This window comes from Chelonoidis abingdonii, chromosome 1 (genome assembly GCF_003597395.2).
Source record: "Chelonoidis abingdonii isolate Lonesome George chromosome 1, CheloAbing_2.0, whole genome shotgun sequence".
NCBI classification, from domain to species: domain Eukaryota; kingdom Metazoa; phylum Chordata; order Testudines; family Testudinidae; genus Chelonoidis; species Chelonoidis abingdonii.
In genome coordinates, this window is record NC_133769.1 from 359,592,047 (window position 1) to 359,604,453 (window position 12,407).

A 12,407-nucleotide genomic window follows, 5' to 3' on the forward strand; every position below is an offset into this window, starting at 1 on the left:
GCTGCTCTGTGGCTGGGCTGGCTGCCAGTCAGCTGTTCTGGTGGTCCCTCCTCCAGCAGCCCCAGGACTGACAGCTGCTCCAGCCCTGCCTCAGAAGACATCCCGGAAAGCCAGGGACCCATGATCTCTGTGACAGAATCATAGCCTTATCGATAAGCAAATTCAGTCCAGCATTATGGCTTTCTGAGAGTGTAAACATCAAGAAGACAGAGGAATCAGTTTGGATAAGAGAAACTTGCTTGTGTTCAGATGACAGCTGGTTGGCCAAGTGAAGCAAGTTCTCTGTCTTGTTTCAAGCTGACAAAATGCATTAAGAGACAGTTACGAATATACTTTGTACATCTAAAACATTACAATTCCACAGAAGCCATTTTTATAGATGCCATGGGGCTCTGATGCTATTGCAGACAATCTCTTTGAGCGTAAATAGAAGGGGAGGGGATCAGTGGGGAGAAGGAAGGGAGATCGTCTGTCTGACCATCTCTCTATTGAGATCAGGTCCACATTGCAAAAGAGTTTCAGAGCACCTGATGGAGCGTCTTGATTCTGCCACTCTAATTCATACTGGGCAGTGTCTTACAGTCCAGGTAGTCCCATGGATTTCAGCCGACCCACTTGGGAGCAAGGTATTGCTCCAAAGCAAGTGCTTAGACAGCTTAACTATGGAGTAAGTTATGGCTGGAGGCAGGAATTTCTGGGTGTATTTAATTCTATGGCCTGTGTTATGTGGGAGGTCAGACTGGGTGAAGATAATGGGGCTTTCTGGTCTTCAAAGCTATAGATCTCTGCATGTATAGTCACCCTAGGAATAATGGGATGAAATTAAAGAGAAGGTTTAAGGTGAATATCAGAGAAAACATCCTGAGATTCACCTTGATTAGCCTGTGGAATAATTATCAAAGGCAGTGGTAGAAGGCCTATCACTTGGAATGTTAAAAACAAGGCTTGACCGACCCTGCATGGGGAGAGATATGGACTGGATGTTCTAATAGGTCTTTTTCATCCTTAACGTCTGGGATTGAACACAATTACTTAACCAATTAGCCTCAGCAAAGAGGCCAAGTCATAGGTATGTCTTGTACAATTCCCAGCTTGGCAAGACAGACGCAGGCTAGCTTTGATTGCGCTAAGTTGCTAAAAATAGAAATATAGCCATGGTGGAGTGGTGGTGAGTTGGACTAGGCACCCAACTAAGTTCCTAGGGTCCTGGGCAGGAATGTGGTTAGCCCATCCTGCTGCTCGTGCTGCAGTAGCCACACTTCTGTTGTTAGTGGGATAACTCAATCAAAGCTAGAGGACGCACATCTATCCAAACTGGAAATTACGCCTCCAGCTCCAGCAGAGATGCACCCATAGACTCATGCGTCTGATGAAGTGGGTATTCACCCATGAAAGCTCATGCGCCAATATGTCTGTTAGTCTATAAGGTGCCATAGGACTCTTTGTTCCATAGACTTTGAACTTCCTGTACATCCCTCCAGGAGGGGCCATACTAACAGGCAGGGGTGGCTCCAGGCATTTTGCCGCCCCAAGCACGGCAGGCAGGCTGCCTTCGGCAGCTTGCCTGCGGAGGGTCTGCCAAAGCCACGGGAGCAGCGGACCCTCCGCAGGCAAGCTGCCGAAGGCAGCCTGCCTGCTGCCCTCGTGGCGACCGGCAGAGCGCCCCCAGTGGCTTGCCGCCCCAAGCACGCGCTTGGTTTGCTGGGGCCTGGAGCCGTCCCTGCTGACAGGCTGGTGTGGGGAAGCTGCCACTGCCACTGCCTATACTGTGCTGTTTGGCTAAATGCTCTTTGGACTTTAGCCTTAAGTGCGGTCTACCTTGCACTTTTCACAAGCAATTAAGGTATGTGTGCTCAGCACCTTTGGCAGGATGGAATCCTAATTCAGGATCCTTGCTGGGCCTGACATTCACAAACCCACCTTATGATGCAACACTGGTCCCTGTTGTTGCGTTGCATGTTGTAGTAGCAGTTGTCAGCTATTGCGAAGATGTGGGGGGGCATCTCCCCAATCTTTTTGTTGGTGTACAGCCGTATCTGCTCTGGAGAGTAGATAGGTAACAGCTGGTAGGGATTCACTGCCACTAATATCGAACCTGTATACGTCTAGAGGAGAAGCACAAAGAGGTTTATTGGGACAAGGTGCCCCACCTGAGCAGCTTTGGCAGCCAGGACCAAATGCAAAGGCAAAACAAGACCGGGATTTTCAACTGGAAAGGAGCTGCTCATTTCAAAAAGCCATTTGCAGGGTGAATTCTGGAGTCAAAATGAAGCAAAAGCCTCAACTGTGCGAATCAACACAAACCAACCCAAAACTTCGAGCCAGATTTCAATCACTTTGAGGTTTAGATCCAGGTTTTCAACATGGGACCATCTCTGCAACAAATATGGTCAGAGCCACCAGAGACGCACATCTGTCAGGTGCATTATGAGGGACTACTGCCTGGACTGCTCAAATAATACAGTTGTTTGCAGTGTTGTTGTAGCCCTGTTGTTTAAAATTTGACAAACAGTCCAAATAATGAAGGTATGTCACAGAAAAGGCCTTTGATCCATCTCTACCACACGTCGCTCAGGAGCCTGGAGCTGTGCTGTGATATTGGACAGCTACTCTCTGTGGACCTTCCTACGACCCTCCTTTTGTGATACTCCTTTGGGGATGTCATGGAGGCGGCAGAGGAGGAAGAGGGTGCAAGCAGCCCCTCCCTCTGCACGGTCATGCTGATAGCAGCCTTCATTTGGCAGGAGGTGCTGGGGAACCCAAACAGGGGGGACATGGTAGCATGGCTGGCAAAGCTAGGGACCCCAAAGGAAGAGTGTCTGGGGGCAAGGATCCCACAGGCTCACTCCCTGTTTGTGCTGGTGACTCCAGGCAACACTGCAGACAGCTCAGATTGCAGCTCATTAAAGTCTGCCGCTTCTCACCAACTTCCCCCTTCAGACCCCCCACAGGGGCCCTGCGAGCCCTGGCCCAGTGATAGTCCGGGTCTTTGGCGACATTTTGACGGCGGGGGGCCCTTCAGTCACTCCGGTTCTTCGGTGGCATTTCGGCGGCAGGGAGGCCCTTCAATCGCTCCGGGTCTTCGGTGGCATTTTGGCGGCGGGGGGCCCTTCACTGCTGCTGAAGACACGAAGCAACTGAAGGGCCCCCGCTACCGAAATGTCGCTGAAGACCCGGACTGCTGCCAAGTGAGTACAAGCACCGCAGCTCCCCTGCTTTGTCCCAGGCCCCCTGAATCCACTGAGCGGCCCTGTCCCCTTTAGTCCTCGGGAGATATAATTACAAGGGCATAATACCTCCAGACAGCCCTGGTCGAGGTGCATCTTCTTTCTTCCCCCCATGCTCCATGGCCCCTTACATGAAACCAGTTATAGGAACTGACCATGATCCAAGCTGCGTATCCTAAGATGAGCGTGAGTGATCGTGCCAAGGCTAACTGCTGGCATCTTAGTGCAGCCTCTCTAACTGAAGGGGCCTACTGCAATTTAAGAAGTGCTGCACCAACTGGCATTGAGAAGGGGAGAATGGTTTCTAACCCTTGGGCAGGACAATCCTTTGCAATCTCTAGCTCTTGTGATTCATTTCTAGCGAGTTTCTCCTAGGGCTTAATACCTGCAGGCCAAGGAAGCTAACTGGCTGGAGAAGAAAAGATTACTCACCTTGTGCAGTAACTGAGATTCTTCGAGATGTGTCTCCCTACAGGTGCTCCACTCTAGGTGTCTTCGTGTCCCTGCACCTCAGATCAGAGATTTTTGGTAGCAGTGTCCATTTGGACTGCACATGCGCTCTCCCTGTCTTGCGCTGTGCTTTGATGCTATATAGTGCGGTGCAGGCAAACTGCCCTCAGTTCCTTCCTTACTGCAGAGCTCATATGGAAGAACCCCAAAACAGAGGGGAGGAGGCTGAAGGTATTTTTGGTAAGAATTTGGGATGTGGCCATAATGTGATCTTGTCCTTTAATAAAGGCGGGTGTGCCATTAAGGCTCCTCTTTCTCCCACTCTCTGAGCAGACGTGTTGGCCACTAGAAATGTGGTTTTCATGGAGAGGTGTGGAAGTGAGCAAGTGGCCCTAGGCTCAAAGGGTGACCTTATAAGGCAGTTTAAGACAAGATTAAGGTCCCATACTGGTGCAGAGTCTTTGATTGGATGGTGGAAGTTACCCATACCTTTAAGAAATCTTTTTGTTGTAGGATGAGCAAACACCAAATGATCATCTGTCTCCCGGTGGAAAGTGTTAATGGCTGCGAGAGGCATGTTTACTGAGTTTAGAGATAGGCCTGATTTCTTTAAGCTTAGGATGCAGTCTAGCACAATTGATAGCAAAGTGGATGTAGAAGTAAGCTGTCTTGCATCACACCAGAATTGGAATCTCTTCCATTTTTGAATGTATGTGTGACAGGTAGTTATTTTTTCTGCTAGGTAACAGTACTTCCTTCATGTCCTCAGAACAGTTCAATTTCTAAGCTCTGATAATATCGAGGAGCCATGCTTTGAGCCGGAGAACTTGCAGATTTGGGTGATGGATCAAGCCTGCATCTTGAGAAAGAAAATGAGTAACAGGCTGGAAAGTAATTGGTGGACAAGCCATCAGAAGGAAAAGGTTCAGAAACCACATCTGTCTTGGCCAGGTTGGAACTATGAGAATAACTCTGGCCTTTCCTTGCTTTATCTTGAATATCACTTTGGATATTTGTGGAATTGGTGGAAAGGCCCATAAGAGATGCCTGTTCCATCTGAGCAGAAAAGCATTTCTGAGAGAATGGTGACCCAGGCCTGTTCTGGAGCAGAATTGGGAGCCTTTCTTGTTCTTGGCAGTGGCAAACAGGTCTATCTTTGGAGTTCCCTAATGTATGAATAAGCTGTGAAGGATGCTAGTGTCAACTTCCCATTGATGATCTTTGGAAAATTTTCTGCTGAGCATGTCTGCTGTAGTGTTCTGTATGCCCAGAAGGCAAGTTGCTGAGTTGCCGATCTGCTGATGAATGCACCACTTTCACTTCCTCGGCACACAGAGAAGGTGATCTTGCTCCTCCCTGGTGGTGTATGTAGACTATACATGCAATTGTGTCTGTCAAAATCTTTACATATTTGTCTTTGATCATTGGTGGGAAGCGTGAGCCAGTGTTCCTGACTGCTCTCAGCTCTAGTAAGTTGATATGTAGTGTGGATTCAAGAGGGGACCATTTGCCTTGAATGGTGTAGGTGTCCAAGTGGGCTCCCCATCCCATTAGGAATGCATCCATCATCAAAATTGGTGTAGATGTTTGTTTTGTTGGAGCAAATGAGACTGGGGGTGATAGGTTCAGGCCTCAACTAATAAATCCAAATTGTTGTTTGGATGTAGAAGGTTGCGATGTTGATGATTGTGGAGTTGTTGGTCTTCATTTTTGTAATCCCTGTCTGTTCCTTTGAGGATCACAATTTCTCTGGGGAGAGGGAAAGTCAGTAGGGCCAGGATCTCTGCCGTCTGGTACTTACTACGTCTCCTTCTTTGGGCAGGCATGTAAATACCCAGAGAACATAAAGTGATCCTAGAATATTTTAATGTGTGTAAGGATTCGTCAGATCTTTGTGCAAACAATTTACATCCCTCAAAATGGAGGTCCTCCACCATAGCTTGCACCACTCTGGGAAAGCCAGAGAGATGAAACTCAAACGCTCTCCTCATGACAATTGCTGTGGAAATGGAACGAGCAGCTGTATCTGCAGCATCTACAGACGCCTGCAATGCTGTTCTCACAAGGAGCTGACCCCTCCACAATGATCATGGAAATTGCTCTTTCTGATCCGACAGGAGGTGTTCAAAAAGGTGTTTAATTTAGAATAACTGGTATGGTTGTATTTTGACATGAGGGCTTCATAGTTGGAGATCCTAAATTGCAGAATTGCTGAAGAATAGGATTTATGTCCAAATAAATCCAGTCACTTCTAGTTCTTATATAGTGTCATTTTAGCACAGTGCCATGTTCATTAACAGCATTGTCAACCAGTGAATTTGGGGAAGGATGAGAAAATAAAAAGTCCCTATTTGTAAAGGGCACATCAGATTTTTTGTCCGCTCTTTTGCCTTTTGGGGGTATTGTGGCTGGTGTCAGTTATATAGTTTTCCCGGGATCAAGCAATGCCTCGTTGATGGTGAGTGCAATTTTTGCTGATGACAGTGTCTATAGGATGTCAAGCAGTTTAGGCTGTGACTCTTTGACTTCTTCAAGTGGGATTTACAGGGAATCCACTACCCTCTTAAAGAGGTCTTGAAATTGCTTGACGTCATCTGCTATAGTTGGAGGAAGAGGCATGACCACCTCATGAGGAGATGATGAAGAAATGTTGGTCATCAGAAGGGCTTCCTTGTCTAGTCTTTCCTCCTGTTCCTCAAAGGTCTCCTCTTGAGGATCAAAGGTCTGGCTATTGATGCTGAAGATCACTTTCCTTTATCCCTCTAGGTGATGCTAGAGGATTTCAAAAATTGTTATCTATATGCCACCCATGGGTTCTATTATAGCCAATGAGATGGTGGAAAGGGCATGAGTGGGGGCATCCAAGGGTCTCCATACCAACTTGGTGGGTCTCTTCTACTCTAGTGGTAAATTGACGGTACATGATTTTCTACCTGACTATCTCCCTAGTACTGTCATGGAGAACCTTGGACAAACACTGAGTATAGGTCATCCCCATCATCTTCCTCATCGTCGCTTGACAGGGGTAGAGCAGTCATAGATGGTGGAGTAGAATATCTCGATACCACATGTAAGTCCAGGGATGTGGGTGTAAGCTGTACCATGGTTATGTTGGTGCCTCGTAAGGGTGATTCAGGCATCTTCGAGATCATCAAGTCTTTGGGGAATTGAAATTCCTGCAGTACCAGAACAGCCATTGGTACCATTGAGGTCAGCTGAGTAGGAGACGTTGAAGTGGAGAGAGTCATCGATACTGGAGGCCCTCTGTGTCGGGATGGCAAGCAGATATCGCTGTAGCCTTTTGTGGTGCTGGTGTACTTGATACCCAATGTCTACAAGACTCCATCAGTGCCGTTCTAGAGGAGTTGGGTTTTTCTTTGCCACTCCTTTCTCCTGACAGTTACAATCTTCTTGAGCCTACCCTTTTAGGATCTTTGGGCTTACTGGTGGTACCAATACTTTAGGATCCTGCAGCCTCATAGTTATCTAGTCGTGGATCAGTCGGCACCGAGGTTTTTGACCATGCAGGAACCTTTTTCTTTTGGATGATTCCCTATTTGGAGAACTTGTAGCCTATTTTTTGAGACTTCCTAAGAAGAATCCAAGGATTTCCTCTTTGAAGTCACCGGACAGTCTTCATCTAAAGATGTTGACGGGCTCACTCTCTCTCAACAGGGATTGCTGTCCAAGGTGGGTCCTGGCTATAGGGTCGGAGGCTGGTTGGAGTGAGCTTTCCATCTTAAGCAGTCTAAATTTTAGGCCATGACTCTTTCTGTTTCTGGATTTTAATTTGAGACAAAACATGCACTTCTGAGGCATGTGTCCCTCTTCGAGAGAGCGAAGGCAATGGGAATAGCCATCATTGACAGGAATGGCTTCCCGACATGAGAGGCAATGTTTAAATCTGGAGGAGTTGGGCATACACTTTTCAGGGTTCACTTCCCGAACGGGAAAAACTAGAGAAAGCTAATGTACACTAAGGAGATAACTATTCTACAAGCAAAATAAAAACATTTTTTTAAAAGAAATCAAAAGAGAAGAAGGAAGTATTCACACTAACTGAAGTCTATTACTGCTATGGAAAATTAGTAAAAAAAAAACCCATTAAGTAGAACATCTGTCAATGGGCTCTGTCAAGGCTCCGGCTCAGGCCAAGAGAAGTTGAGAAGGATCTGAGAGCAGTTTGCCCACACAGCGTTATCTAGCAAGAGAGCACAGCACGAGACAGGGAGAGTGCAGGCGCAGACCAAATAAACACTGCTACCAAAAATCTCCGATCTTAGATGCCAGGATGTGAAGATCCCTAGAGTGAAGCACCCATAGGGACACTACTCAAAGAAGAATATCCAATTTATAGAGATAACAGACCAGGACAAGAGTCATGTATCCCAAGCCAAAGGTTAAGGACACGATCTGTGTCAAAATCCTTTATATCGGGTGGACCAAGTAATGAAAAGACCAATACTGCCTAGAATACACTATCCAAAGAAGGAGCTGGTCATTTTAACTCTAAAACTAATATGCCTTACACCCTTTTAACAGCATGTTCTACTATCGCCAGATGGAAGGAGCAAAGTAGCCCATTCCATGGGAAATCTCCCCGTACCCATGATAAAGAACACTACTAGGCTTTCACAGGGGTTTGAGCTGCCTGGGAATGCAGCCATGATGGCTAGCTTTCTTAGACAGCCAATCGGTGACTGACCCTAAGCTTATGTAGAATGAGTGAGAATGTTTCTGCGGTAGTTTCAGGCAATTAATTAAAGATCCCTATTACAGAGTAAGGTACATTCCAGCTTTCTCTTGCTAACATATGTTGCAAGTTGCAGATAGAGTGAGTTTGAATTTTTACTCACTTTTCGAATCAGCATACTGGGCCAGTGCTCCTGAGAAGGCCCGACTAAGAGACTGAGAGGCCAGCATGGGCAACCCCAGTTCAAATTTCTCCCACATAATCCTGCTAACGTGCCTCAGTCCTGATTTGAAAGGGCCATCTCTAAGCATGGAAGGGTAGTTCCGTCTCTATGGCCCACTCAATCCTTGGCATCTGCTCAGACTTTCAGTACGGCTGCCAATTACTGCCAGCAGTGGGGGGTTTTGTCATAGGAACCCTTCCCCATTGGGAGCCGGACTGGACTCCCAAACTCATTTCACAGTCAACAAAAGGTAGTAACTCTCTGATTGAATCCTGGGCTTGATTTGAACTCACAACCTAAAAGATGTCTGAAGTTTTCATGCTGCTTCATAACTTGGTGAGATTTACAAGTTATAAGGCATTTCTAGGCAAGAGTAGGGACATGTTTAACAGTACATAGAGGCAGAAATATCCCACTTCGTGTTCTCTTCACTCATTCTCAGAAAGACTGACTTTGCTTCTGGTGTGAGTCTTTGGTGGTAACTTGTCTGTCCTGGCCAAGACCTGTGACGCTGACTATGGCCAAAGATCTTTTTAAAGGAGTTAACCATTAGTGGCAGGAATGTTTTCTTGATGTTCCCACTGACCTTTCCCTTGTGATCATTAAGAGACTGTCAGCATAAACTCCTGTGTTATCTCAAGAGACGAGCCTGGTTTGACTTGTTCCTAGTTGACAAATACACACAACTTGCCCAATTTTAACAGCTGACAGCATTCAAGACTTTGGCCCCTGAACTGATGATGGGCCAAAGGGCAGCTACAAGAAAATATTTGCAATTCCCGTTTCCAAGTCTGGTTAAGAGTAAAGCCCCTCTGTTTTGATGTAAAGATCAGCTTGGCTGAACGTATGAGTGATGGTTCTACAAAAGCCGAAGGTTTACACTAGGAAATGCTGCTCCACTGCAAACTTGTTACTGTCCATGTGACCTACATTTTCATTAGCCATGTAACAAATCCACTCTGTGCCTGATTCCCAGAGCACCCCAAACTCGTCTTGGCTTCAACTGGAGTTTTTGCTGCTCAGGGAACGCAGGGTCACAGCACGACCTGATACACCTGCATTTTAGCAACCCCTATTCAGAAGCAGATGGCTTTGAGTTCATCTCCAGGTAGACAAAACTCTGCTCGGTAACCCAGTGTTGCAACAAAACACCCCTGCTATTCAGCACAGTTTTTCTCAGCCCATACAAGCATGAGCCATGCAGAACAGCACTCGCATAACCCTTTTCTTTTTGTCACGGTTGCTTATTTTCTCCAAACCGGGCTACTACACGTAGCTGGTTACAGCCCTGTCCACCTGGCATCACATCCGCAGACTCGATACTTTGCTCTTCTAGGAAGAGGCCACATTTCTGTCATTGCAGCAAAGCGCTGCAGCCGAAGGGATAATGGTTTGGGTGCATTCACGGGGCAGCAGAAAAGCAGTGCAAGACAAATGAGAAATGCCATGAATGGTGAACGTCAACGAGCGAGCCAGCAGATGACGTGACAATGCATTGCAGCAATGGAAGGTGGCTCAATACTGTGTGTGTTATACTTACCCTCCCACCACAGTTAGTCTTAGGGTTAAAAAGGAAGGAGGGAGAAAAAGGAAAATACATATTGCATTAGAGCAGGACTACAAAAGCCTTTGGCCAAGTCATGGCAAACTTTCCCCCCCAGCCAGCTAAACCGGGAAACACAGATTGTCAGAAGCCTCATTGCAAGATTCAGCAGTGCCGGGAACACCCTCAAGCAGCGCAGGCCTGTCACGGACCATACTGAGTACTATCATTTTGGGCTGGTGAGAGCAAATTGTACCTCATGGAACCACTTGTTGCTGGGCTGGTCTCTACCACCTCGGCTCCATTCACAGGGGCATATACAGTTTCGCAGAACTGCCAGCCGCACTTCCCGACACTCTACTCACTTTTCCTCTGCCATGGTGATAGATAATGTAAAGGGATGGTTTATTCACCTGTCAAAATTTCTCTCTCTTTCTGACCAACCCTCCTCAATTCCCCCTCGGCTCCACCCCAAAAAGCCCTTAGTGATGTGAGAACTAAAAGCCAATCTGTTTTGCTCTTCGTTGGTCAAACAGATTTTAAAATCTTTGACCAAAATCTTAAAAAGATGATGCTTAAAATTAAGCTCCTGAATGCATATGTAGGTATAGTTAGGTGGCGTAGCTGCGTCCATGCAAGGAACGCCTTGCTGATCATACAATACACTGGTGTTCCTGTCCTGGGGGAGCACCTGCAGGGGAGACCTGGCCTAAATATCACTGCAGTCTTTTTGCAGACAAACAGAAACGAGCAAAGCTCATTGAATAAATTATTTGCTACAAATGATTGGCCCAGCTGTATTGCACATCTGTCCAAGCCTGTGCTAGTCCCTTTGTCTCCTTCCCCAGCTTTGGGGATATCTTGGGATGTGCGTTCCTCTAGCAGCCATCTCTTGCTGTAGAACCGAAGCAGTGTATGGCTAAGGGAATGGTGCAGTATTTCAGCGACTGTTGCAAGCCTGGAGTTGTTAAAGAGATTAAAAATTCATCATTGCTTAGGGGGTAAACTCCTAATGAAAGACAGATACCTGGAGACGCATTTCGCACATCTAATAAAAGGTTAATGCGCTGGCTGGAGGCACAGACACCCAGCATCCACCAAGCACTCAGAACTCAGCAACCAATCTCCTGTGACAGAGGGGGCCCGCTCCCCACTGCACAGAAACCCACAAGAGGAGATCCGCCCACTCCTCCCTCTAGATCAGTAGTCTTTGCACCCTAGTCAGAGCGAGGCGAGTGCTCACAGGGGCACCAGCCTCTCCAGGGCCCAGGCCAGGGCCATCTGGCTGGGCGCAGCAGGCAACATGGGCTGCACTCAGGCATGATAGCCCTGGGCTCTAGGAAGCCTCTTGCTGTGGAGGTGCACATCAGCAGAAGACGGGCTTCCTGGCACAGCGACACCCTTGCATTACCCTCCCCTGGCTTCCTGGCACAGGAGCACCCTTGCATTACCCTCCTCTGGCTTCCTGGCACAGCGACACCCTCACATTACCCTCCCCTGGCTTCCTGGCACAGCAGCACCCTCGCATTACCCTCCTCTGGCTTCCTGGCACAGCAGCACCCTTGCATTACCCTCTTCTGGCTTCCTGGCACAGCGACACCCTCGCATTACCCTCCCCTGGCTTTCTGGCATAGCAGCACCCTCGCATTACCCTCCTCTGGCTTCCTGCTTCTTAGTTTCCGTTTGTTGTCTCTGTCGTTTTTCCTCCTCAGTCTCACTCTGAAAGAGCCTCCCTCTTTGCCGTTCCCGCATGCGTAAAACTAGGGACAGGACATTTCAATGGACTTTCTTCCCACGAGGGCCTTCACTTCCCAGAAAACGACCACAGGATCCTGCCCTGCCTTTAGGGCTGACACCCAGGCATCATCACCTTCCTTCCCCCCAGCCCCCCATGCCTGAACAAGCCCATTAACGCCACTACCTAAACCTGCCAGGAATGCTGCTGTTCAGACTCCCCCTCCCCCCAACTGTATCTGCAGCCAGCCTATGAGAAAGGGGCCACTTCAGTCTCCTACATCGGCCATCACCAGCAGAGCCTGACTGCAGGGCTGGGGGCCTGGAAGTCCTGATAGCTAATGGTAGGTTAGACACTGAATCCCACTGGGGCCTTGGGGCAGTATTTCCAGATTAGGCTTCTAAATCAATGGCACAAGCATCAGAGGCACTGAACGCTTGTAGCTTCCATTCATTCAAATCCGAAAATCTGGCCACTTATTCAGGTGCCTAAATGTGGATTCGTAAATGTTGGCTTTAACTTCCCTGTGCCTCAGT

At 47.7% G+C, this 12,407-nt stretch overlaps 1 protein-coding gene across 2 annotated transcripts in view; it reads right to left on the minus strand.

Annotated features, from left to right (window-relative positions):
* MYO7A (myosin VIIA) overlaps positions 1–12,407 on the minus strand; it is a 188,876-nt gene that overhangs the window by 91,488 nt on the left and 84,981 nt on the right. For both annotated transcript variants that reach the window (XM_032771522.2, XM_032771520.2), the window contains exon 5: positions 1,921–2,105. In XM_032771522.2, coding sequence (XP_032627413.1) covers positions 1,921–2,105 — 185 coding nt within the window. The remainder of the gene's footprint in view (positions 1–1,920; positions 2,106–12,407) is intronic.